The 27,915-nt window shown below is 43.1% G+C and overlaps 1 protein-coding gene across 4 annotated transcripts; it reads right to left on the reverse strand.

Moving 5' to 3' along the window:
* Window positions 1-1,930: 1,930 nt before the first annotated feature.
* PANX2 (pannexin 2) lies at window positions 1,931-26,481 on the reverse strand. 4 transcript variants are annotated; one of them, XM_075081256.1, is made up of 5 exons: window positions 25,644-26,230; window positions 24,932-25,253; window positions 5,636-7,087; window positions 4,589-4,662; window positions 3,668-3,752 (listed from the first exon to the last, which is right to left on the reverse strand). In XM_075081256.1, the coding sequence occupies exons 2-4, from the start codon at window positions 25,155-25,157 to the stop codon at window positions 4,631-4,633; spliced, it is 1,710 nt and encodes a 569-aa protein (XP_074937357.1). In that variant the 5' UTR covers window positions 25,158-25,253; window positions 25,644-26,230; the 3' UTR covers window positions 3,668-3,752; window positions 4,589-4,630. The 4 variants fall into 4 exon arrangements, with proteins under 4 accessions (XP_074937355.1, XP_074937354.1, XP_074937356.1 ...); XM_075081254.1 differs by lacking the exons at window positions 4,589-4,662; window positions 25,644-26,230 and adding an exon at window positions 26,423-26,481 and having other exon boundaries at window positions 1,931-3,752; XM_075081253.1 differs by lacking the exon at window positions 4,589-4,662 and having other exon boundaries at window positions 1,931-3,752.
* Between the last annotated feature and the right edge of the window lie 1,434 nt (window positions 26,482-27,915).

Raw genomic sequence — 27,915 nt, forward strand, 5'->3', positions numbered from 1 at the left:
GCAGAGACTAGGCAGATGGAGATGCTAATGTGATTCAGGCTAGAGAGATATATAAAAATGAGGCTGCATCTCATCTTTCTCATCTTTGGTCATTCAGTTGAGGTGAGTTTCTCTCGGTGGGTAAGACACTAACATTTTCCTTTTAGTTTGGCAAGGCAGTGTTTGCTATGTGCCTGCATCAGTCATCTACCCCGTATCAGCCAAGACTAAGCTGTACTTGCTCTCTGCATGCTTGGTCAGTGAAATACCATGTCTGGACCACCAGTTAGTGTGCTAACACTCAGAGCTGGGCACCCGACACCTGTAGCCTCCGGCTTGTGAAAAGGGATGGAGTGACGCTCCTGTAACACAACAGGTAAAGATGAGTAAAGTGGGCGTTCTCTGAGTTTAGCTTGTCCAAGGGATAAGGAAGGACATCTGCTTTCCTTTCTTTAAGTTGGTCCAGTTAAGTCTGATACTGATTTCTAAAAGGGCACCAACAGATCCTAAATCAACAGAAACCAGCAGTATCATGGAGAATGTCATTGTACCCACAGAGACTTGAGTCCTGCTCTTGAATGGATAGGGGACATATGCACCTTAGTGGGCAACCCTTCGTAGGAAACACCACCCTCATTAGATCGGTATGTGTACCTGCCCAAGAGCCCAGCCCTGCTTTTTCTGCATAATGAAAACCCCTCTAGTTATTGAATGTTGCTATTTTCAATGTACTACACAAAGTTCAGATTCCTAGTTTTTAGACAGTCTGCTTTGCCTGACACTGGTATATATGTATATTGGTATATCACTTCAGCTACAGACCCACATAGCTGACATATTGCTCGATGTGGGATACCAAGTGGAGAGTGAACAGGCAACCCCAAAGATTTCCCCATGAATTTGTAACATTGTCAGCTGAGCTGCCACAACCAGAAAGAAATTCACCACGCTGCCTTCCAACAACTGAAAGTACAGTGGCATAAGGGAGTTACATCTCTTTAAATCTGGCCTCAGGGTCCTATTCTTTCACTCTGCTTTTATTAACAGGTTCCTGATTCTCTTAAGGCAATTTTCCATATTTGTTCTAGTTATTTATTGGTGTCTAACAAGTACTGAACTATGTTGGTTTTAATTTGCCTGAAAAATTAATTCTAACTACAGTATTCATCTAAGGGAATAGGACATAGTGGGGCAATTGGCTCACCTCCGAAGCCTCTACATGCCATTGCTTTCAGGTGACTCTGAAGGGATGGCAGTTACGCCTCAGGCTGGGCAGAGACCTTGCTTGCAGTCCCATCACGGGTGATGCTGCTCTCTGAGGCTGCCTTGCTGCAGAAAGCTTCCTCCTGTACCTGGGGTAGAATGAGGCCCTGGCTATGCAGGTGCAGATTTGTTATTTGAAAAGTCACACCAGTTTATCAGCCACGCAGGCAGTGATGCCGAACATCCTGCAGCTTGTGTTTGAGTGGGTTAGAAGAGGGGTGACCAACCTATAGCCTTGGAGCCACAGGCAGCGTATAAACTGCTCAAATCCTTGCTCATCCCCTGCAGCCTCATGCAGACAGCTCTGCTGTGGGCTGCGGGGGAACACTGACGTCCCCAGGGCTGGAAGGAGACAAGCCAGCAAGAGCCGTCGCAGCCTTCATCTCCCAGCTGCCCTGGACTGAGCTCCGTGTCCCCCGTCAGCTCCACTCTGCCCCGTGCCATGCCAAGACCTCGGGGTGTTACAGCCAGCTCCTTCAGCTGTCCCCAACACCCCCTCCCCTGTCTGCGGTACGTGTCCAGTGACTTGCTGCCCTTTCAGGATTTGGCCATTCAGGCCAAAAAGGTTGGGAATAACTGAAGTAATGTAGGGGAGAATGGTGGCTTTGCACGGCCCGCCTACTGCTTATAATAAAATCCCACTTGGATGTAACTAAGCTAGGAAGTAGTACACATTAAACTATTCAGAATAATAGGTATTTATTTTCAGTGCTATTTTTCATTAAATATTGGTATCATATATCCATGTCTGAGGTAATAAATTAAAAATAAATTCAAGATTTCAGTTCCATATTTGTGCTGCATATTTTTTCTACCATTATACATAATTTTGAAGCAAACACACATAGTCCATAATTCTGAATGCAGCTATGAATATTATTTTAACACAGTCACTTTTTGTTTCACTATAATTTTGCTGAGAATGGTTATTGCATGATACACTTTTAATAGATGTTTTAGTTATACTAGAGTTTTCTATTAAATCACACGTACCATAGTTATAGGAAGATGGGCATGAAGATGTGCTTTGAGCCAAGGAAGGCAAATATTGAATCAGAGTGGTAGCACATACTGCAGGATTATTGTCTGCCTGCACTAGAGCCCAGATCCAGCAAAGCCATTTCAGCGTGTGCTTAGCTTTAGACATATGAGGCGTTTCGGTGCCATCCATGGTGTTTGCTGAATCAAGGACTAGCCAAGTCTGCAGACCCAAATTCATAGACTTCTTTAACTATGTGTTATTTGAAAACAGTTTTGCTGGTTTCATATTTTGTAAGATATTTTGTAATGACCTTTGTAAGATTTTTCATATCAGTGAAGCACCCTTGAAAGTTTCTAATCTGGTTCATAAATATACTGAAAAAATAAGCAGCTACAATGACTCTCTTCTACACATTTTGTTAAAAGCAACACCTGGTTTGAAAAGTTATTAAAGTAATTTTTCCCATGGTAAAATATATTTAAAAAAATAAACTCTTCATTTCATCATCTTCCATCAAACATATAAGCGTGTTAAAGGGCGGGGCATACCTCAGGTATTTTCATTTACAAATGCAAGAGATTGAGTGTATCAACCTTTTTGCACTTAAATGCTGGTGGTAGTAAGGCCCTTTCAGCTAAGTCTCCACCAAGCCCAACGTTAGTGAGCTAAAGAAACAAACAAAAATTTTGCTTGCATATAACTATTTCATAATCCTGACTTGAAAAAAAAATCCTCTCTGATTAGAAGAAAACTCATATTTAACTGCTGCCATTAAAAAAGTATACCTCACCTCCGTGTTATTTTAACTTTAATCAGTGATTCTGAATGCAAAGGATTTCAACACTCACTAAAATTACGGTGGCATGCCATCAGACTCTTAATGTTCATCAATTGTGCTAATCCCCATTTAAATCAGGAAGCTATAGTTTAGAGCTGGAGCTAATGGTTGTCTTGGTGTTAAAGATCTGTTTCCACCAGATTTTCTTTATTCTGTTTTGCAAATGACTGACAGTGCTTATGATGTGATCCTGAAAAACCGTTTGGTGTAATTACCAAAAGCTATATGAAAACTCCATGCTCATGCAGTGTATTGCATCGCTGGGGGGACTGCAGTCCGCACTGCCTCGGGCCTGGCCACGAGGGCGCAGCTGTGCGGCCCGGGGTCTTCAGTACTCCACTGAGCTCACGATTGCCATTGGTTCATCAAATGTTGCCAACCTTATCTGCTTTGGGGTAGGGATGGAGAGAATTTCCCCAGTGTCAGTTGGTGAGTGAATACCATTGTCTATTATGTTTGAAACTTCCTCCTCGTGATCCTCGTACAGCGTATTGATGTGCAGCAAAGGGTGGGCTGGGTTGCAGTTCAGTGCAGGAGTTGGCTCTGGCTTGACTTGGTTCAAAGTCATACTCGTTGCAGCAGCAGTTGTGGCTATATGGTTGTGGTTACATGTGACAAAAGCCCCAGCAGCAGGCACAGTTCTGCTTGTCTCAGATGAGTACAGGATCTCTTTTCCAGGATGAGGGGTGTCTAGAAGAAAACAAAACAGCCAGTTAAAAGACAGGTAGTCTTTCACCCTTCCAGTCCACCACGGAGCAGTGTCCTGAACCAATAAAAGTCACCAGCAGTTTTGCCACTGATTTCAGTGGGAGTGGGAGTGGACCCAAAAATGAATTTTCTTGGGACCCATTAAGAAATCCAAAAGAAGTGTTTCAAAACAACAGGGTTGTAAGCTCAGGGAAATACGACATACAACAAACGGGTTTTGTACATCTTGCTCTTTTTTGTGCATGCTCATGCTTCCTTACGTGAATGGTGTTTTCGTAAAATGAACAAAAAACAACTGAAAAGTACCTTTCGTTCTTCTCTACAGTCTGTCAGGTGTTTTATAAATGTTATTATTTTATGTTTTGGCAAACGTTATGAATGTTGAAATCCACAGGATGGAATACAAAAAGCACTGATATTTTCAATGGGAAAAAATAGTGGTTACACATTGTAAGCCACTTGCCTTTAGAAAGAACTCAGCAATTTGACATTAACTGATGTCTCTTTCCAGAAATTGTAAGTCTACCTTACCTGATGGACTGCAATGTAGGTCTAACTCAAAAGCAAAGCTGAAGATTTTTAATGGGAATGGGGAGTAACAGAGCCCCAAAACTACATTAATTATTTTTTGCCCTTAAAATATTCAAGCACTGATTTAGACGAAAGTAATTGAGACCATAAAACCCCAGTAGTTTTGAGGAGTTGAAATCAGAGCAGGTGACTGAATAAGAAATGCTGTAGAATAGCTCACATGCACATTGGGGAGTTGGAGGGCTCTAAGGAGCATAAGGATTTGGAAGTGACAGAAATTTTTATACCTCAAATCACTTCTTTGCTGGGCAGTGGGGTGACGGTAGCTGTCAGTCTGTCGAAGCCCAGAGGGAGGTCTTAGCTTGTAATGAGATGAGAGCCATTGCTTTAAGTAAGTACAAATCTTTCTGTAACTTCAACTGCATAGTGCTTCTTTCTTATGTCAGTAGCTTACAAAAATAAACAAGAAGATATCTATCTATCAGTTTATCTGCTGATCTATCACTTTTCTTAGCACTCACATGGCTTTCCCCATCACCCTACCCCCTAACAATTATTGCTATATTTGAAACATTCCTTTGCGGTAAGAAAGGATAAGACAGGATTTCCAAGACGCACACTGGGAACTGAGGCACAGGAAGAGCATCTCCTGTGAGGCCACACAGGAAGGGAATGGCAGAATTCCTGAATTCCCTACCAGCACCTACACTTCAGACCATCCATCCTCTGGTCCACATGAGACGAAGGGCAATTTAAAACGTCTCTTGTGTGAAGAACAATTCCAATGATCCGAGTTGTGATTTCCTAGGTGACAAACACATGCCAACCCCTAAGAACTGGTAGATAAAGAGAATTTTTTTCTACAGAGAGCTTTAACTGCCATTAGCGCAGTTTCTCACACACTCCTAAGAAGTGGCTGTTACTGGTGAGAGTGCTGGTCATCTGCCATGGCAGTTTCCATATGACTTGAAAATAAGGCAGGTTTGAAATGTGCCAGGTGCCGGCAGAGCATGAATGGTATCATGGAGGCCAAACCCTCCTCGTTTTCTTGGCAAGGCATGACCACATTCGTAATTGTGAAAATCTGCTTACATTTTAAAAACTACCTGCACCAAGAGCCTGCAGGCTGTTTCGTACCGCTCTACCTGTAATAATGCTTATCCTCCATATAACTGATAAAGAGAGAGAACCCTTATTTCTGAGGCCTGCAAGCCCTAAGATTATTAGCTATCTAGCAAGGTAGGTCAAACAGTTCAGATAAGCTTTGAGTTGCTGAAGATCGCTATGCAAATTATGGTCTGTGGAGCCGGTACGGGCATTATGGCATACTGTACCTTTGAGAGAGGAGGTAACGTGTACTACGACATTCTCTTCCTGGTTTAAAAATCCACCCTCTTGGCTTTTTGACGTAGGCATTGAGGGGATGGCTTGTATCTCTGGCTTGGGTTTTTTGCTACTAAGTATATATGGATGAACATCCAAGGAAAAGTGTCGTGTGTGTTTTTTTTCACTGCTTGTGCTTGGGATGGTGTTTGGCTCGGTTTTGTGAGCGGACGATTGCTGTGAGGTTTTTGCAGCAGACTCTAACAAAGGAGCGATAAGGCTGTCTGTTGCTGTTTTTCTCCGCACGGGCTTCGGTTTCTCAGGTTTATGGTTTTCAACCTTCATAATGGCCAGCTGTTCCTTGAATGGCTGAGGAAGGGGATTGGTAGTCGGGATCCATTTCATCTTCTTCCTTGGTCTCTTAATGATGAGCTGCTCATTAGCATCAATGTCTGCTGGATCAACGCTTGGGTCTATCGTTTGGATCCCTGAATCACGCATGGTTGGAGTGGCATCATGATTGGACTGGGCCAATGCTGCAAGCAGCTGGCGTACCACATTGTCATACATCAGATCGCTTTCATTTGTAATAAAATCCAGACGGTTCAGTGATTTTATGTGGTCGCGATTTTCATTACAAAACATGGCCAAAATATTGATATCACAAAACTGGGACTTCTGCCACTGTTTCTTGGTCTTTATTCCAACTTTGTTCAGTTTATCAAATATGAAGTTGGACTTGCGAAATATGAAAAGGTGAATTAAGTTGATGAGGATTATCAAGTTCATGAAGCAGAGGAGAACGATATCTACACCAGCAATAATCCGCTGGAGCTGGACAGATGGCAGTTTACAGTTCACTCTGATGTGCAATTTGGAGCTGCTCGTTTTGTCTGGAGGCTCTCCTAGTGCACATGTAAATTCATTTTGCTTCTGTGTAGCATAGTAGGTGGATAAGTATGTAATTGGTATGATGCTTAAAAAGATGATGAACAAATGTCTTGCAAGGTAAAGCTTAGCTAAAAAGTTACTTCGTCCTCTTCTTTCCAGGTATTTCTCAAACAAGTTCTGCTCGGGGCTTTTTTCCTTCTCTGCATTCTCAATGATTTCTCTCTTCTCTCTCTCCGTGATCCCTGGGCCTTTGGACTGAATCTGTTTCTCTATTTTTGGTGCCCGCCCTTCAGCTGCACGGTGGTAGCAGTTATCAATCTCCTGAAGCAAAAAATTAAGCTCTGAAGTCAGTCGGGTGGAGGCCAGAAATTCCCAGCCCAGAGCTGGAATGTACATTATCCCAGCAAAAGCCAGCAGTGCATAAGGTAGGAACTTATGCTCAAACAAGGAGGGCCAGTGGCTGGCATCAACTCCTGGCAAGGCATCTTTTAATTCTGTCCAACAATATCCTCTGGCATACAAGGCTTGATCGCGGGTGAAGTTGTGTGGTGTGTAACAGTATATTGGCTCCTCTGTATAACAGAGAGAAAAGTCACTGCTGTGCATTTAACCTATAAAAGGAGCTCTGGAAAATAAACATTTCAAATTATATCAATTTTATTTTACTGTATCTTTACATGACCATTAAGCCCTCCATCTCTATTAGACAGCTCAGCCTGCACACATCTTCACAAGCCCTCAGGCAAAACTCTTTACCTGGAAGTTTTAGAATGAACCTGAGCTAGAAACATCAGCAAGAAGTATGTATTTTGGTTTAATTACCTCTCTGAGAACAATATCCTAAGCACCTGTGAGCTAAACTCTGCAAAGCTAAAAGACCTGATATCCACTATACAGTAGCTGAAGATGTTACGTGCAAATGCTGAAAGGCTCATTTAGGTGAAATTTAAGGTTCACCCCAGCTAAATATTATTCTAAATAGAAAAAAGTTAGATGTAGCTGAAGGCAACGTTTTTAATCCTTATTAACAAAGTCTACTCACTGGATATGGTAGGAAAAAATGGAAACTTAAAAGACATAAAAGCACTTAGTCAACTGTATCCCTCCCAGCTAACACTCCTGAATTAAAGTGTGACTGACCAGGACAGAAGCTGGTGCGTCAACTGTATTTATCACTATGAAGAGTTAATTCTACATTTCAAACTCTGTTTTTCACACAATGTGCAATTAAATGGTGGAACGTGCTGTCATACAGTATTATGGAGGAAACAAACACTGTGGATCAAGAAAGCAATCAGACAAAGTAATGGAAGTAAAAGTATAGCAAGGATTATTAAATACACAGATAGTGATGCAATTTTTCTCTCCGGACATATTTAAGCCTCAGGCTGCTGGAGGGTGGAAGGGTTTATCACAGGAAGTAACACCGTATGCTTGTCTATTTTCCACTCCTTCCTAAGCATTTGCTTTTTGCTATCATCAGAGGCAGGATGTTGGGCTAGAAGGACTTTTGTCCCGACCCAGTAGAAAAATTATGTTCTTATATATTTTTCTAGCAATACATGGAAGTAAGACAGAAAAACTTGTGAAAGTTAGAATAGTATTAATTGCTCAAAGAACAATGACCATTATCAAAACACCCTCTTCAAAGAGGAAGACTGTATTTTCGTGTTTTGGCAGGTAGAACAAAGGGAATATATTTCACAGTGTTCTGGTGTACCTTTAAAAATCTTCCTAAAATGAGACCCATAAGAAGGAAGCATGTTCTCTTGAATTGACAATCACTCAAGAACACCGAGCTTGCTCCCATTTTGAACGCAGTCTACAATTCAGGCTGAGAACAGCGCACTGGAAGAGAGTGGCGGTACTGTTCTCTTAGTAATACAAACCATGAAGAGAAATAATGAAATATTATGTCATTTGACAACAATAGATAAAATATTAAAATTTAATAGGCAGACAAAAAACCCTAATCCTTTTGGCTTAACAGAGGACTTCTTACTTGACTAACTACTCCTCATATGCAAGCAAATCAAAAGCATTCACTAGTTCTTTGGTAAAATGTTGAGGTATAAACCTCTCCTGTGACCTACAGAGATCTACATGCTGGGGACTGCACAAAAATTGTTTTCTTTTAAAAAACAATTCCATGAGGATTCTTTTCTAAAAATACAACAAATTTAAACAGAGCTGATGACAGAATAAATGATGCTACTATCCAAGACAGCACGTAAAGTGAGTACGCCCTGCCATTTCTTTAAAATTTCTTTCAAAGACTATTTTAAAATTATCTAACTTCAATCTCAGAGGAGAGCTTAAAGCACTCTAATGTTACACAGCTTCCTATTTAGACTATTTTTGTGTGTTTACAGCCATGTGTTACATGAAAAACGCTCATTGACTCTCTTGTTTTGGCTAATTACATGCCCTCCCAACCCTACCCATGAAGGGATGGATATACAAAATTACAACTCCTACTGTCAGAGATTTATTGCATGAGTTCCCAGGAGACAAAGTAGATTCCTATGTGAAAATGCTCCCATGGGGGGAAAAAAGGCAAGTAAGCATGGTGTGTTTCTCATACGCAGAAATATTTTGAATTGTGTGTCCCTACGCTCAGTAGAACCTGCCAGTACGAAACCTAGTTTCCCGTGACATACATGGGTTCAGTTCTCCTAGGTATCAGCACTATGAATACTTGGGAAAACAGCAACAACTGTTCATACAAATCACCCATAAGGACTATTTTTGGATTTATGTATCAGTTGCTACTACCAAATAAACTGTGAACAGTTCTCTTCAGTTCTCTTCCCTGAGACCTGAAAGCTAAGGTGACTTCTGCCAGAATTATATATATACAACAACAATCAAATATATATTTATTCCATAAATAAAAAAGGAACAAATCATAATGTCTTAACACTGCACTGCTTCAGTGAAAACAGTATGATGAACTTCACAACTCCGGTTTAGACCGAACAGCTTCATTAGAGGCTGCTTCAAAAATGGGGCTGCCCAGCCCAGTAAAGAAAGCAAATGGCATTTTACAGGAATTTTTTTGCTTTTCCTCTGTTAAAAATTTTTAAGCTGCTCCCATTGCCTGGTAAGTTGTGAGAGATCTCTGCTTTATTGGGATAGCTGAGCATGGTGTCCCATTCTTATTCAATGTTTTGTTATTTATTGATGCTAGTCTAATATCTTTGAGTATTTGTTAAATTGACATGACTTTCATCATGTGCCATGTAAATCCAAAGGTCCTTCAGATGAAACTCTATTCTCAGTGAAGTCAGTGGGATTTCTTATAACTGATTGAAGTGGGGGCAGTGGGGCTACAATGCAATTCTATTCAAACAGTATCTTCTAATATATATATTTGAGCCATACTCAACCATCAGGGAATGCCACTGATTTTGGTGAAATTACTCCACAGGGGAGTTTAGCTTAATCTCCTCAGCACAGGACTTGAGTGACAAAGCACAACATCAGCTCATTCATCTAGGAAACAGTCCTGAGAATGGAGAAAAGAGGAAAACCCTTCCACACAATGATTCAAAGCAAAAGACTAATTTAGCTGTTGCCTGGAGGAACCTGTCTCTTTTCATTCACAAGAGGTGCCAAGTAAGATCGCCACTAGGTTTGAGTCAGCTTTTGTGAATGCTCCTTCTTAGGTGATACCAGCATTTTACCTTGCATTTAACCTGACATTTAACACCATGAAGATGTTTGATCCCATCACAGCAGAGTATGGACCTGTTTCTCCTCTACTGCAACCTGTCAGTCAAGAATAAGCGAAAAAGAAATGCACCATGTCAATAACTAAACTTTTTTGTTATGAAGGATGGCAGTAACATATAGCTGGATCTCACCATGCAGATCTGACAAGGATGGGGGAGTAGCAAGTTGTTCCTACACATACAGCTCACTCTAGCTGCGAGGGCCCTACTTAACGCAGAGTTTCAAAAAGGCACAGCAGATGTATTTTTTTATTTTATTATTTTCTCCTGATAGGTAAGTAGCATTAAAAAATGCTGTGTTAAAATCATAGCTCTGACATTGCATCATGCAATATAGAAAAATGTATTTGCTTTTTACTTTATATTAATATAGAAAGTGTCCAGTGATATTCTTATTTCACCCTGAAAATCCTCAAGCAATTTAGGAAGTTTCTTTTTCATATAATCACTCCAGCCACCACGAAATGCAGCTTCTTCCCAAGACTCCACAGTTTAATTGCATATGGCATAACTTTAATTGTGTAGGAAAAGACAATACAGTAAGATGCTGTAAGGAAAAGTTTTTGAAAAGCTTAGGTGACATTATTATGGCTGAGCAGATTGGTTGTCTTCTCAATATTGTCTAGGTTTAAGCCTATAAAGTCTCCACTCTTCTTGACAGCTATATTCTTGTGAGCCCAGAAGACAGAAACTCTACCTACAAAACCCGAAGAGCAAAGTCATCATCTCCAAAATAATCTTTTGCCAGTTCCAACAATAATGAAAAGGTGGCTCAGGATGGACGTGTATCTGTGACTTGCACACGTGCGCATCAGTATCAAAGGCAAAAAAATAGTGAGATAACTGACCTGCCATCGTTACTGGTGGCTGGAGTACTAAACTCAACTTTTCCGCATTAAATGCAAGATGTTTAGTTCTGATGCTCAGAACAAAATCTCAGTAAGTTCGAAGCCTGAAGGTCTGCCCTTAGGTCCACCTACACAAATGTGTTCAACAGTTTCAGAAAAAAATCACTAGGAACACCTAAGAACAAATCCTGTATTCAGTAATACTTACCTACATTCCCAGGAAATGTTCCTTTTGAATGATTTTTAAGAGACTGAATAACCCAGTGCTAATGCTGTGCAGAAATAATTACCAGATTGGGAAAAAAGTCCTTGATGTTAATATATTATAAAGTATACTTAATCTTATATCGACTTGAGTATAAAGATGCATACTAGGAAGCTTAGCTTCCCTTTTTTCAATAACAATAGATGATCACAGGAGCACTACATCAGATGTTTTCAGCAGCTGTACATAAATACATTTTATCCTGCTCACTGTGCACAGAAGTAGCTTCTAGAAATCCACAAATCTAGTCCCATGGATAAGGTATGAGAGACATCTCACTACAATTTTTGGACATGCATAGAAGATGAAATAATCAATGCAGAATTACCTAGTTGTGTAATAAAATTGATTGGGTTATGCCTCTTGAAAAATTGAAATCCCTTGACAGCTAAGTGTTTTCACATGCTCCATTCTGTACCATCTCATCCCATCGGTTTAAGAACTACTTAAATGGAGAAAAATGACTTGCAGGAAGCATTGTGGTACAAAGGGCACACCTTAGGGGAATGAAAGAGAATACGTGGTGTGAGAAGACAGCCAAGGTAAGGAAAGGGATGAAGAGAGGGGCTGTGCTCAAAAAACTATTTACAAAGAATCTAAACAGTATGGAGAGAAGGAGTGAAGGCAAAATATGGAAGCTAGGAGCTGCTGAGTCTGCTGCCTGTTAGTAAAGGCTCCAAAAAATGCTTGTGGGCTTCTTGCAGGCACAGGCTCCCACTCCTACTGTTTCCAGTCCAAGATCAGCCACCTCCTTTCAGTGGTTCCCCAACCTCCATATACATCAGCATGGGTTCAACTGCCCTCTTCAAGAGGCCCGGATTTAAACACTGTTTGTTGGGCTGAAAGTGCTAGCCATGAAAATATGTTAGATAAATAAATTCTGCTTAATTTCATGCAGGAGACACCATCCTGTAAGTTCTGAAATTCCTCAGGCAAGGGGCTGGGGTGCTGAGATTTGGGCTTGGAACCTCTGTAAGACTCTCCCCTGCAAAAATGAATCTCAGATCTGGAAATGGTGTTATCATCAGAAAAATCCGATAACTGCTGTTCTAGACCATTCCCTGAAGTTACACCCCAATGCAGAATCATGGAAATGCTGGAAAGAACCTTGGAAGTTACTGAGTCCCATGCCCCACTCAAAGAAGAGTCAAGATGCAGTTCAGATCAGCTTGATTAGACCTTTGTCAGCCTGAAAACCTCCAAAGATGGAGGCCACATAAGCTGCCCGTGCAAGCTGCTCCAATGTTGGATTGTCCTTGAGACGAGCTTGTTTCTTTTTTTAGGTAATTTCCAGCAAGAATGATCGATTCATGCAGGAATTTTTTTTTTCACATTTGAGAAATGGCCACTTCCAAGAATGAATGCAGTGGCCAGTTGCACTAGGAACACGTTAGGTAAAATACGGCTAAAAGGCTACCGTTGCAATAGAAGTGGCTAGAGTTCAGGCCCCAGTATTGCATCTCAGTCAAAGAAAGAGATAACAGCAGCACAGTTCACCAAGGAGAGGATGCAGGGGTGCATGTGTGTGTGCACACATACACACGTGTGCATATTTGCCTATCTATAAAAAAAAATATTGCAAAAAAATGTGAGCTGGTGTATGGCAAGCAGAAATGACACTGTCAAGGAGGCATGGTGAAGCTGGAAGATTTGTACCGCTCTCCATTACCTTTGCAAAGTTTTTACAAGCCTTCCTGGGAAAGTGAGTGAATTGAATCTAACACATTCACTTGCCCCTTCAAAATAAAGATAACAATGCCAATCTCTTAGTATTCAACACTGTAAAATATTAGACCTGCTCCTAAAAAGACTTAAGTGGCTTCATGCATTGGGCAGTTCCTCTGAAGCCAATGGGATTACTGACAGTGCACAGAATTTGGCACGTGCATCGCTCTTTGAAGAACTGATGCTGTAAGGGGTTCAATTTCAAGCTTCTAAAATATTACTATGAGCAAGACTTATTTAAATAAATATGGACAACACATTTACAATGCTTCTGGTAGACAATAAAATGTAATAAAGGAAAATCTTAGTAATAAATAGTATAGGCCCCTATCTAAAAGGGCAAATGAATTCTCACATCTACCCTGTTCCCAGTGAAATGAAGTATATTCACCCAAAGCAAAATATAAACCATAATAATAAATGGTGTATGTCTCCTGTGACCTCCAGCTTTTAGACTTTACTCTGGAAAAAGTAATCATGCCTCATTAATCTTCCAGCTGAATTGCATGATTTCAGGATTCTAGAGCAATAATTCAGTAATGCAGAAGGAATAGCACAACTTTCTAACAGCAGACAGAAAAAAAAAAAAGAAAAAAAAGGAATACCATTTTCAGAAGAAACAAAAAATTAAAAAAGATGAAAATTCTTATGCTTGCTACACCAAGACAGATATAAGTGTGCCTCTTGTGCAAAAAACCCTTTGAGGATCTAGGAGGGCCTGACCACCATGGCCCTCCACTGGGCAGCAGAAGTGGTGCTTAGGTGCTGCTGAACAGGCTGGCTCCTGGACAAGTGCCTAAATCCTCATGCTGGAGACCCAAGTTCAGTATCAGGCAAGTATACTGATAAGTATGCTTACTGAGTTAAATATACTACAGACTCACCCTGGGCCTCGTGCCTCCTAGCAGTTGGCTTTCTGCCCTCTTGAAGAGGGCTGCTAGATTATCCTCGTGCCGGTGCCCAACCTGCCTGGGAAGAAAAGCTGGCATTCCAGTCAAGTTCTCTGAAACACTCCTTGTACTGTCCCCTCCACTTGACTCTAAGGAGAAATTCAGTGTTTAGATAGAATCCCTGAATCTCCCTGCCCATCAGATGCCAGAACACAAGTTTCTAACAGCCAAGATAAATGAGGAGCTCCCCGAATTCAGCAATATTGTCAGTATTTGACAAGGGTAGCCCTTTATCATACCGCTTTCCCTACATTGTGTCACATATGTGAGAGCAATCAGACATACATGCCTCATTCATCTTGGGTACTAAAAGGATTGCACAAGAAAGCAGGTAGCAAACTGTTTATTTTGAGAAACAAAAATAATTTATTTAGTTGTTTTTCAGCAATATTTAAACGGAAAAGAAGAAATGTCCTGGATCCTCTTCTCTCTGGAAAAAAAAGGAACAAAAAACATTCATGTTACCAAGGTTGAAAACATAGTCTGAGGAAGTATAACATTATATAAACAGTATACAGGCTTTCCATCTCAGTCACACAGCCCACAAGGAGTATGTAACTCTCTACTTTGAATGTCATTTTAATAAATGCTGGCTAATACCCAAATTAATTCACAGCCAAAGGAGAAACTCCCTTAATTTAACTGGTTTCTTTCAACTACTTTATTTAAAGGGTATTTAAAGGTTAGAAATTAGTACAGTATGAGGATGGACTCCTGAAATTACTTTTGTGTATCAACGGTAGTCATACAGTCCTATTTAACTCACTAGGTTTACTCATATGAATAAGAAAAGAAGAGGTTCATCAAACTAATTCTTAACTTAGCAAGCTAATTATTAAGAATTACTTTTATTAAAACAAAAAGACAATACCTTTACCTTTCTTAGGGAATATTCTTTCCAAATCTGAATATAGGTTCCATGCCCATGAAGTCTTCCTAAGGTACAAATTTCTCCATGATCAACAAGGTAAGGTATAGCCTTTTTTGCCCACTCTCTGAAACCACTTGTCCTGTTTAAGAAAAAAATCTTGAAAAGAAAGTCCCTAAAGAAATGAGATAGGAAACCACTGCTGCTAAAGTTTTACTGGCCCATACTCCACAAGGATTAGTTGTAATGGGTGAGATGCAGATAAGCAGTTTCAAACACAGATAGGTAATGGGTTCCCCACAGGGTTAACTGCAATATAAGGGCAGCAGCAAGCGTCCCCGTATTTACAATTTGGGTCTTTTTTCCTTGCAGGACTGCTGCTTGAACTGCATATATTTTGGATCTCCAGAATCAATGAATTAGAAATATAAATTTACAGAACTATATTCCCTGTATGTAATAAACATTGGGTCTTCTAAAATCAGCTGGTATGCCAAAGTTCACTTACCAGCAATCTGAGGCTTAAAGACTTGTAATGCCTCCCCAGGTTATTCAGGAGAGAAAGATACCTACTCCTACTTGGTTGATATGTTGAAGTCTGTTTGAGAAGGTTATTCCAGAAATAGCAACTGTTATGGAGAACGTGCAAAACCACCTAAATTAAATCCCTTAGTCTGCTCCTATAGAGGAATGTTTCCTCAATAATGACCTACCCTCCACCATGTGATGGCCATGCAGAATGGTGGTAACATTATTGGAAAGAGAGCTTACTTATAGTAACTGTACCATTAACGATCACTGGGAGCATTTCTTCCTGTGCTCAAGAGAGCTCTGTGAGAAAACAGAAAACACCTGGAAGGAAATGGCAATGCTTGTATTTGCACCCAGAGGTATGCTTTTGTATTATAATGTTGCTTTGTATTGTTAATATTTGAAGGTAGGTTAGATCTGAATTTAAAAGAATGTATTCATGGAAATATAATAAATGAAATTCAGCTCTGCAGATAGTTTTACAAAAGAGATCTGACTAATATTTACTTCCAAATTTAGCCCTTACATGGAGGAAGTCAGTGGAATTTTGGTGATGTACAGATCATCTGCACAGAAGTAGTAATGTGTGAAAATAAGCTTTTTTTTTTTTCCAAAGATACAAAAAAATATTTTTTAGCAACTCAAAAATTCCCCTCTAGAGATGAAACCCCAAAGCCACCACACAAGTGCCTAGACACTATGATAATGTGGACCAGAGTAATAGCTAAAGCAAACTTCAAGAACATATAAATACCAGAGTGAAATGAATCCAGTGAAACTGATGATACATAGACAAGGGTGGCTTTTTAGTTCAAGGGTCAAGTGCAAAATACAAACACAGGAAGCAACAGGAAACAGCAGGTTTGTTCTACTGCATTATTGCTATTTAATGATTAGAAATGAAAAAGATGGTTTGTGTTAAGTATCTCTTGGCGTAAATACAGCACCTGGAAAACTTCATGTTGAAAAAGAGTTAAAACACCAATAGGTAGCTCATTAGGTCATTATGTTAATCTAATAACATAGTGTTTTGAAGGCAGAGATGGCTGGTTTATTGCTTTTTGGAAAACACGTTTCCCCCATGTGTCAAGAAATCGGGTTTTGTAAAGTATCAGAACAGCTCTGATGTATCAGGACAGAGCCAGGAGAATTGGCCTCCCCAGGCTCCCAGGGTCTCTGCCAGCTCCAGTGTGGAGGTCTCCTGCTCTCCTGAACAGGTCATGGATCCCACAGACGATAAGGCACCTCAGTTTCAAAATGCTGAAATAATTACTTCAGCATGTAACTAAAATGTTCCAGAAATAGTCACTGAGCTCTTAAGCTGCAAAATACACACCATGAATCTCAGCACCTCACTGCATCGCTGCTCTGGTAACTTAGAATCTGCATGACAGGCATCGTGCTATTATAATGAGCTGCTGTATTTCCCAGTTCAAATGCAAGAGTAAAATACAAGCCTGGGACAAAAATCCTGATGATGGAAATACCTGCACTGTTTTCAGTGTTTTTCTTAGAAAAAATCTGATATCATCGGAAATAAAGGGAACCTCTACAAGCATCATGCCGGTCTACTGAGAAGTTATTCAGCTTTTGTAATTAAACATGTATACCTACTGAAGGTGCCCACTGCCGTCATTTTTAATGCTGACAGTACCGAAGGAACTCAGAGATGTTGCAGATTCTTCTTGAAGAGTTCTACAGTTCTAGGAAACAGTACAAGCTTAGATTTCTTCTAGATCATGGATGCATAATTTCTATCCAGTTTAGGGAGAAAAAACCCTTCAAAATACTTCAGGGTAGTTTTGAAAAACAGTCTTGACCTTACTCTTACTTATTCACAAGGTTTCCTCTTGACTAAGATGAATGAATTAAGTAGCTCTAAACAAAAGTATTTTTGACCATCTGTTCAAATGGTTTAAGTTATCTGAAAGCACGTATTAAGCTAAATCTTATCCATGTTTTGGACCTCTTCACAAACGTGACACTTGGGAAGATGAGGGTTTAATAGTGCAAACAGGGTCATTAATTTCACAAGGAAAAAAAGATTATGTATATGTCTCAATGGAGTTTGAGAAATGGATTTCATGACAGAAAAACTGCTGTAGCCACTAGGAACTGCAGTAGAATGATTACATATGAGGGTCATGCATTTCCTCAAGGTTACCTTTCTATTTAACATTCATCTGTGTAACTGCAAATCTTTAAATGACCAAAACTCACGGAAAATGAGCTTGCATATCTTGTGCGCTCCTCATGTTTGTGTGTGCGTGCGAATTGCTCATACCCTTTGGGAAAAATTCCATCAGCAGTGCAAACAGGCAGCGGCTGAACTGCAGCCAGCCCGTGGTTGCTTGTAATATTTCAGTTGTTTTTAAAAATACATGATTAGAGAACACCTCAACACAAGTGGTACTGAGACAATCCTTAAATTCTCTTATCACAGCTAATACCACCTCAGAGCCAATTTCTGCACCGGTGTTATCATGTACATAAAAGATTCTGGCCCTGTACTCCTAGCAGTAACAATAATCACTTGGAAAAATGTCATCTTCACTTTCTTACTGTATGTGGCTTTAAGTGAAGTTAAAGAGAAAAAAAGGAAAAGAAGCTCAAAAACCATCTAACAGATAAGTCACGTAAGTGAGCATGTGTTAATATGCTGCCCACAACTTGAAATAGAAATGCAAATTAGACAAGTTGACCAGAAATACAAAATAAAACTCCATCTTATAATAGAGAAATTTTCAACATATCTTTCAAACATACTGTTGGGTGAAATGCATAAAAAGACATTGAACTCACGCATATACTGTACTACACAGTGAAGTAAGCATTGCTTATGCAAAACGATTACAAATCAGAAAAGAAAAAACATGAAAACTTGAACTGACCCTTCAGTCATTTAACTTACTGTCTCCTTCCATTACTTCCTCATGAGAATTTTCTAGCAGAAGGGTGGTAGAGGGCTGAGCTACGTAACTGCTAAGAGACATAGAAATACAGTATTTATGAGCAACTTTTTGGTATTTTGTAGGCACTGTTTTATAAACCTAGCAAGAAATATCAATGCCAAAGCTTGGCTTTTGACTAAAATACAAAAATCAGCTGGATGACTGTTTTGCTTTATTTTAATAAAGTACTGGTATTTAACAGCTCTGAGGGAAAAGCAAACATGATTGCAATACAGAAAGAATAATTCCCTGTGAACATAAAGCATGAGGCACTATACAAGAGGGATACGACCTAGCAATCCCTGTAACTGACCACATCAGTCTTAAAGCTTTTGAAAGTTTGGAAACCAAAATATTTCAGTATCGTGAAGATAACACATAACAGAAACAGCAATGCATTCTCCTGCGGGGCCCACCACTCTCTGGTCCCTTACACAGAGAACCTCCCAAAGACACTACTGATAGTGTTGCTTCTGAACACAGAACAACACCGAACCGAATTATTTAAACCACTTAGTAGAAACATTAAACAATACAAACAAACTAAGCAGCTCATCATGAAAGCCAAGTACCTCTTCGTCTACTGGACTGTAGAACGGTGTCTTGGGAGTTCAGCAAATGCCATGAGACATTTCACTACAAAAGGCTGCCACTCGCTGCCAGTAGCATCGTTGCCGTTCAGAGGACAGAAAACAGCACTTGGTGCTGAAGACCAGTATTAAGTACCCAACAGCATCCTGCTCATGGGCGTGGTCTACATGTACGAGTTCCATAGTAAAAACAGGGAGGGTAGAGGAAAGGATAAAAACCACACAAACACCAAACAGACCCACTTCAAACTGATAATGAATGTTGCAGTCTAATAATACTCTGCATTCTGTGCATTTTAGAAAGGAAATGAAAATGGAAAGGTGGTGTATTAAAGGACCAATCTCTTTTTATGTAGATCCATACTTCCCCAGACTGATCATGCCTTGATAGGAGATACCGAAACATTATCACTAAAACCAACCGGTGAACATTGACACAGGCTGTAGCTGGACAACTATGTTATCTTAGAGGCTTACCTACTAACATTTAATTAAAAGTTTGGTGTTTTACCATTTTTGCACCAGATATTAATCTAAGGCTAGTCTGCTTCAACATGAAAACACTTCAAATGCTTTCTTTAAAAATAAATAGATAAATAAATAAAAGAACACCAAACCTTTTGTTGTAGGAAAGGGAACAATCCAGCAGGCTCCAACAGAGATAAAAATGGAAGGACAAAAGTGGCAACCTATTCTTACAGGATACTGTTTGCTCCTCCACCAGCCGCACCTGGTATAGTCACCTATTCCTGCACTGGGACAGCGCAGTATTGTCAAATCTGAACTCTCGGTTCCTACTGGTTGTATTTTACTCGTAGTTTGCACAGGAATAACTAACTGTTCAAGCTACTAGGGAATGAAATTCAGGCTTCTGGATCTTCACATATGAGAAATCAAACAGCTAATGAGTCAAATACAAGCATGGACCTTTGCAAAGCACTGCATATACATTTGCATGAGTGCTCCAGTAGATGCCTAAGAATATACCATGTATAATGGGGGTCACGTCACTGTTCGGACAGAAATTCAAACGCACTGGTATCCACATTTAATTAAAAAAATTAATTTCTATCTTTGAAGCAGTAATTTCCAAACAGAAGCAGTGCAAACTGAAATAAGTTCCCTTGGACTACCAACTGTGTGCAGTTATTCTCAACAAGAACATTGCCACAAGAGAGGTTTATTTTAGCCTGTGCTGCCTTCTGTAGGCACCTTCACCAGGGCCGAAAGCCCCATGACTCCAGAAGATCAAGTCCACTCAAATACAGATCAATCCACTGGGTAAGAGAAACGCACCTCCAAAACTTCCCTTATTATCCTCAAGGTCAACATACACTGGCCCCTAAATACAGGGTGTCCCGGTTCTACGTGAAGTCTGTCCATAGGTGAGTTTTTAGAAAGGGAAACCATATTAATAATTCTCTTGTGGGTACTCATGTGGGGTTTCTTTGTGTGGGGTAGCTGACTATTGCTCCTAAATGACTTTATGATGATCTTATGCCCAGTATAAATAAGGCACATGGATTTATTTTAATTAACTTTCTAAGAGCGTCCCTTCTGTAATCATACTGGTTTGCCTGAAAAACATTAAAGGAGATTTGGGAGACTCAGAAATGATAATGTAAGAGGTTAGCTGACTTTCTTTTCTCTTATGAAAGAAAGTTTAGGAAGTCCAAAGAAAGGCTGTATGCACTTCTTTGCAGAGGGGCCAGTGCAAGAATTTTATCTTACTTGAACCATCGAAGTGAAGTCCCGTCCCCATTGAAATCAATAGTCAAACTCCTACTGACTCCTTTGCACCCTGAATGTAACCCTCAGGAGCACATCCTACTGATGTGTGTGCCCTACAAGGTCCCTCTCTGCAGAGAGCTCAATTTCACCCTAAATGCACTGCCACCCAGTAATGAAGTTCGGAATCAAAATTTTATCTCAGGTTCATTTATAGGGCAAAAGGATGACAGACTTTTTTGTTTGTTTGTTTTTTTACACACTGAGTCACACTGTAAGGATACTGTAAGCACCCAGGGCTGCATAAGAAGGAGCGTGGCCAGCAGGTCAAGGGAGATGATTCTGCCCCCCTACTCTGCTTTGGTGAGACCCCACCTGGAGTGCTGCATCCAGCTTTGGAGCCCTCACCACAAGAAAGACATGGACCTGTTAGAGGGCCACAAAAATGATCAGAGGGATAGAACACCTCTCCTAGGACAAAAGGCTGAGAGAGTTGGGGTTGTTCAGCCTGGAGACGAGAAGGATCTGGGGAGACCTTATTGTGACTTTTCAATATTTAAAGGGGGATTATAAGAAAGATGGGTGAGGCTTTTTACCAAGGCCTGTAGTGGCAGGACAAGGAGCAACAGTTTTAAAACTGAAAGATTTAGAATAGATATTATGGAGAAATTCTTTACTTTTAGGGTGGTGAGATAATGGAATGGGTTGCCCAGAGAAGTTGTGGATTCCCCATCCCTGGAAGTACTCAAGGCCAGGTTGGATGGGGCTTTGAGCAACGTGGTCTGGTGAAGATGTCCCTGACCGAAGCAGGGAGTTGGAGTAGTTGATCTTCAAATGTCCCTTCCAACCCAAACCATTCTATGATTCTATCATACATGTAAGAGAAGAAAAGCCCAATACCTAACTTAAAGCTTTTTGTAACACATTAAGTTCATAAATCACATGGATTGCGATTTATTCAGAAAAAATCAGCATAGTATCTGCTAAACAATTAGGTCTCACAGTTTATGCTACTAAAACATAAATTTGTGATTTAATTTCTCAAAAGCGATGTAAAGATCAGAACACTCCAATACGAGGACATACAAATCACTTATATGAATAGCAAACGCATTAACCTAAACAACAGCTTTGCCCATAGCACTAAAACAACATAATTAACTAAATAACGTTATCTTCACCCACAGGCAAACTACAGCGTACAATATATTAAGCTACAGACATAATTATTTTTATAGTTGTTAATTATCTTTTAAATAAATACTCTTTTTAAAATAAAAACTCTTGCTTTGTCCTGTGTGGTGGGACCAAACTCGGCTTTTGTGCATGCTTCACCACAGCCTCTGGCCCCAGAAGGCTGTGTTCTGCACACCCGCAGGGCAGGACACCCACGCTGCTCAGCCAAGCAGCTTTCACTACACTTGTTGCACAGACCATAGACTTGCTCTTGACTACGCTTTAAGCTATGCTTGATCCCCCACACAAACTCAAAGGTAGATCAGAGAAATAAGAGGCTCTTATCTCCTCTATGCAGTTGTCATGCAGATTCTTCCAATCCTCACCAAAAAGTTTTGTGAGAAACCACTGCTTTTTGATAACTACACTTTTATGTCTCGAGTGCACACACCACTGTTCTAAGGGCTTTATGTACCAACACTGATTAAATAAGATGGGATAGACCCCAGAAAAGGGAGCTGTTCTCAGTTTCGTGGCACGATGGTAGATTTCCATGGCTTGCACTGAATGCCATTAACTCAGTTACGAATAATGATAAGCATCAGTTTTTATTTCCTATTCTGAAGCAGTAACTGATGCACTCAAGGGCCCAAAGCAGAGTTTGTGAAGCTACTACAATATTCACAACCAAAGGGGCAGCAGGAGCCTGACTCAGTTTTGTCAGCAAAGTTTGCACTTTCATACGTATTATTTAAGTTGCACGGAGGGAGCAGTATCCAAAGCAAGCAAACGAAGATAGACTTTTTAAAGATCAATGGCAGTGCATGGGTGAAACGTAACACACACTGCAGAAACAGTAATAAGCGTGTATCCAGCTGGACTATTGTTACTGCCATTGTCAGTGTCTCTCAACAAGCTTAACTTAGTAAAGAAATCTGAGTACATACTGTTTTGGTAACAGAGTAACACCTGATTCAGGTCACATTAAAATTAATACGAGTTTTGCTCTTGAACTCTTTAGAAGCAGAATTGAATCCACTAATCCTGAGCTCTTCAACTCCATTCTGAAAAGCAATCTACTTAGTTTCCTCAGACCCTTACAGCATTTCTATTACATTCTCTAGTGTCTTTAATTTTTTCCTTTGTCTCATATTATTTTTCTAACTGCAGACCATCCGAACAAACACATGACATCATGTGACAGAAGAGTGTTGCCCCACATTTTTCCAAGGACTAAGGGTGTTCTGTGTTGCCTTGCAAGCTTTGTCCTGGCAGGACACAGTAGGTGACTGGCCTATGTCTTACTGGGTCAAATGAGCAGAGATGGTCTGTAATAGACACGAATGATACTGCTTTTGGTACTTCTGAAAAAGAAATCTGGAACACCACCACCAGCCTAGAGAACAGCCTTCTACAGCATAAACTAAACTCAAATGCAGGAATTCAGCAGACCCTCTCTCTTTCCACATACTTGTGAGGGCCACCCTTCAGACTCGCAAAGGGACATCCACTATATTAATCTGAGTCTCTTAGTCTTAAGGCTTTCCCCACAGCCTGCAGTCTTGGAGGATTTGTTCATATAGAACGAGTTCCTGCTGCTGGCACAAGCAGTGAGTTGTCAAAGGACTTCTGCTAGGAAATGTGAAGGGGCACGACCTTTCCTGCACCCAAGGTTATCTTTAGGCCTACTGAGGTTCAAACTGTACATCTCAAACACTGCAAAGGTACATATATAAGTGTGCACTCTCGTGAGCTCCTGTAGGATTGCCTTTTTATTAGTTTACTTTTCTACAAGCCAAATAGAGGAAGGGATCCCAAAAATTTTGCATTCTACAGAGGCTCACCACAGGTGACCTTGAATCCTGCCTTTCAGTTGCTATGAAGAGATGGTTTTCAGATGTTCAGCAAGCTCAGCACGCCCTGAAAATATGGTCGCTTCGAGATACCTCCAGGTGACCATCGAAAAAATGAGGCTCTTAAGTGTGGCTGAAGGCCTTGGGCTATACAACTGTATGTCTGAAAACTGAGGTAGATTGAAAAAGTTTTAACTAAAATTAGGAAAAATCTCAAGACGCCATTTGCAAGCAGTTATTCTTCTAGGTAATTTAACTTTATCTCAGAATGAAAACAAGTATTAAGGATACATAAGTGCTGGAAGTCAATCCCAAAGCGGCATGAAGAGCAAGAGCCAGAGCCTGATTCTGGTAGGTTTAGACCAATTGAATACAGACAATTCTCACAAGCTACAGACTGCCAGGTCAGCCTCATATATTAAAGCGCTAACAGTTTCATGTGGATCTTCACAGGGCCTTAAAAGGAGTCATGCACTGGCAGCGACACTCAAGCCCACACTTCAGGAAGTAAAAGAATGTTTACACGTGTGCTAATGGCCTGAAAGGTGTCACACCAGTTTACTGAGTCAGGAATTTTCAAGGTTCATCAAAACTTGACCTTCCTAGACCAGACAGACTCTGCACTGGGTGCCATAAGCAACCAAGCCAGGTTTTTTGAATTGTTACCGGCTGTATGCAAGAGGTAGGCCCTGAGCAGAAACGCACACCAGTGATTTCCACTACCGCAACGTGGCAAAGCACAGCGTGCACTGTGTGTCTCCACATACTAGCCTCCCCGCAAGCGCCTTCCCCTCCCTAGCAGGCCCGCTGAACGCCCATGTTGTAGGCACCTGTATTAACGTCAGGACAAACGCCTGAAGTCAGCCGGCGTCCAGCTCCAGACCGGTGTGGGTCCGCCCCAAGCAGCGTGGCACCGCGCCGTGTCGCCCACGCTATCCCTCAGCCACCGCGGGGCAGCGGACGCCTCCCCGCGCCGCCGCCGGGGTCGGCTGCCCACCGGCGGGGACCGCCCGAGGCGAGGGGCGGCAGCGTCCCCTCGGCGCCGGCCGCATCCCCCCGGCGCCGGCGGCCCTCGCGGAGCTGCCGCCACCCGCCGAGGCGCGAAGGCGGGGGGCGGCGGCCGCCCCCTCGGCGCCCGTCCCCGCCGCCCGCCCGCCCGCCCCGCCCCGCCCGCGGAGCGCGCCCCGCCGCCCTTACCGGCGAAGTTCTTGGTGAAGACGAGGGTGACGAGGAGGATGGGGATGAGGACGGTGCCGATGGTGACCACGCGGTCGAAGGGCAGCTCCAGCTTCAACTGGAGGAGCAGAGCCGCCAGGGCGCCCGCCTTGTCATCCTGCTGCCCGGGCAGGATGAGCTCCTTCAGCTTCTCGCCCGCCAGCAGCGCGGTGGCCATGTCGGGGTGGTTATCGATGATGTGTTGCATAAGCGGCGGCGGCGGCGGGCGGCCTCACGCCGCCGGGCCTCCCCGGGGACGGGCGGCGCGCTGCGGCGCGCTGGCTGCGGGCGGCGCCCGCCCGGCCTGCGGGGACAACACCGACAGCGGTGACGGCGGGGCCGCGGCCGGCCTTCTCCGCCGCGGCGGAGCCGCCATCCGTGGGCCGGCGGGACGCTGCCCCCCCCGCCGGCCCCGGCCCCGGCCCCGGCGAGAGCGGTGCAAGCGGGCCCGAGTAACGCTGCAGCCGGGGAGCCGCAACTCCGGCGGTGCCACGCAGCCTCCCTCTGCCCCGAGCCGTGCACAGAAATGCCCCGAGAGGCGGCAACGCAGAGGACTGCCCGCTGACGGCTATGCAGCCAAACGCTGCCTCCGCTTCGCGATTCGTGCTGTACAATAGCGGTGAGGCAGCCATGCAACAAGGCAGGCTGCAGCCGCCTCGCTTAAAGTGCTGCAGACAAGGGAGAGGGCGTTTACCTGGCAACTTCGGTTCCCTCCGTTCCCAGGGGGTGGTGAGCAAAATCGATGACTTGTAGATAACCGCGGAAGCCGCAAATAAAATTTACAGTGGACCTTCCTGCCGGAAAAAGCTCCCTGCACCTCCACAAGTAATCAAATCGCTCCGGATTCGGAGCGGGAAGCGAATGATGTGTTGATGCTTGTTATTGCAGCGGGTGGCTGGCGCTTGCATGGAAATGCCCGCCTGCACCAAGCAGCAGTACCGTGCACAGCAATTCAAGAAGGGGCTAGCAGCACCAGCAGCAGCCGCCGGGGGGGGGGGGGACGGGGGCGGGGGAGGAGGAGGCGAGAGCAGCACCGGAATGAACTGCGGGAACGCAGAGGTCCGCTAAGGTTTTACTGCCAACAGCTGGAGCCAGCTGAGGCGGGAGCAGCAGCCACAGCAGGGCGACCGGGAACGGCGCGGCCGCAGGCAGCCGGTGCGGGCACGAGGCATGCGGGGCCGCGGCGTGCAAGGCGCCGCACCGTTCAACACGTTGCGGGGCGGCCCCGGGCGGCGGCGGCGGCAGCGGCCCCGGCCCTGCAGGAGCCACCGCGCGGCGGCAGCGCGCATGCGCCGGCGCGACTCCCGGGGACGCAGGCGGAGGAAAGAGAAGGGGAGACGCGGGCTCCGCTCCGCTCCCCTCCTCTGCGGGCGCCCCGCGGCGCACACCGGAGAGCTCGGGCCGGGTGCGGCGATGCCTCCCGCAGCCCGGCGGGTTGTGAGAAGGGGGGCGGCAAGGGAAGGAGACACCTACCTGAGCCCTCTGTGCCCTGACGAAGGCGTCCTGAACCTGCGGGCTTGTCAGGGGGTGGGTGCCCTCATTGGACACCTTTCCAGCTGCTTGCTTTTTAAGGCTCATGTGGAGTTAGTCACGCCTGATTGAACAGCCAAAGGGGTAGAGAGCTTGCCAGAAACGCAGAGGACAGCTTTCAGCTTGCCTCAGCATAATGGTGTTCAGGCCTGTATAGTCACAGAGGTGACCAGACCTCGCTGTCTATCTCTGGAAAGGGCTGGGAGTGGAGGACATAAGAACATACCACTCTATGGGCAAAAGCTGGACCACGCAGCATCAAAGGAGGATGTATGGGATGCATCACAGCCAGCAGCTATGGCATTCAGAGAAAAGCCTCAAGTCACAGTTCCTCCTTATCGAGTTGTTTATGGATTTTATATTTAGCAGTACTTAGATGAAAAACATATGTATGCTTAAAGAAATATCGCCGACATTTCTCTCAAAGATTTGCCGTTGTCATCTGGAACGCAGCATGAGTAAGGCAGAGGTTTTCATCTTTGCCTTGAAATTTCCCTTTCCCCAGTCACTGCAAACAATATGATGGCCCTGCTTGTTATTCAGGTTTAAATATTGGGTGCAAGCTTTAAATAATGCTTCCTGGCGGGGGTCCTTCCATCCAGGCATGGATGTAATGAGCAAGGCAAGAGGGATGTCCTGATGGCGACAGCCCTGATGAAGGATCCCAGGCAGCAGACACAAAGCTGTCAGTGCCACATGCTCCTGAAGAGTACTGAGGATGAGAAGGCAGGAGAGCCGAAACCATCACTTGTTTCATTTTCTCTGCTGCTCACCCCTGTAGGCTCTGTGGCTTGTTGGTCCTCTGTGAGGCCCAATACACGGCACCTGCCTCATCGGCAGAAGACAGGGAGGAGAGGTACCATCTTCTCACTCCCTGGCCCAGGTACGGTGGGTACTTGTGATGCAGCAGAGAGTTCGTGGTCACCAGCTGTATCCCGGGCAGGGTGAGGTAGGAGGCAGAGCAGTGAGGAGCCTGATGTGGTGAATTTGGCAATGGAGTACAGCCTGTGTCGTCCCCACATGTGAGGAGAGGGGGGCACGGTTGCCAGGTCAGGCCTCAACAATCCTTCCTACCTGCGGTGAGGGATGGATGCACCAAATTCTCTTGCCATAGCCGTATTTGGGCTATGCGTCAATTTTATCGGCCCCTAATACCCAGGCTTTCCATTCCAACAATAAGCAAGTGAAACTCCTTATGCACTTCTTATTGCTGCTGCCAGAGGGATGATACTGAGCAAGGTGAGTGACAGCCTGAGGCAGCACAGCTCATGTGCAAAACTTTTGCTCAGACTTTCAACACCATAATCATTTCACCATGCTTTTCTCTGCTGTTGACAATCTTGTCCTGCTGATTGAGAATGTTGCTGAAAGACCATTTTCCTAATCCTCACTTTGTCATCTCCATTTTGAATCCTCTCTTTTGCCCGTCCAGTTAC

Source organism: Phalacrocorax aristotelis, chromosome 1 (assembly GCF_949628215.1).
Source record: "Phalacrocorax aristotelis chromosome 1, bGulAri2.1, whole genome shotgun sequence".
NCBI classification, from domain to species: Eukaryota; Metazoa; Chordata; class Aves; order Suliformes; family Phalacrocoracidae; genus Phalacrocorax; species Phalacrocorax aristotelis.

Bases quoted from the DNA above. Each gene is read 5' to 3' on its own strand.
- PANX2 (XM_075081254.1), bottom strand. From the start codon at position 25,157: ATGCAACACATCATCGATAACCACCCCGACATGGCCACCGCGCTGCTG. The intron at 7,088-24,931 runs GTAAGGGCGGCG...TCTGTTATACAG, and splicing joins CTTCACCAAGAACTTCGCCG to AGGAGCCAATATACTGTTAC. The intron at 3,753-5,635 runs GTACAGTATGCC...GTTTTCTTCTAG, and splicing joins CGTTACCTCCTCTCTCAAAG to ACACCCCTCATCCTGGAAAA.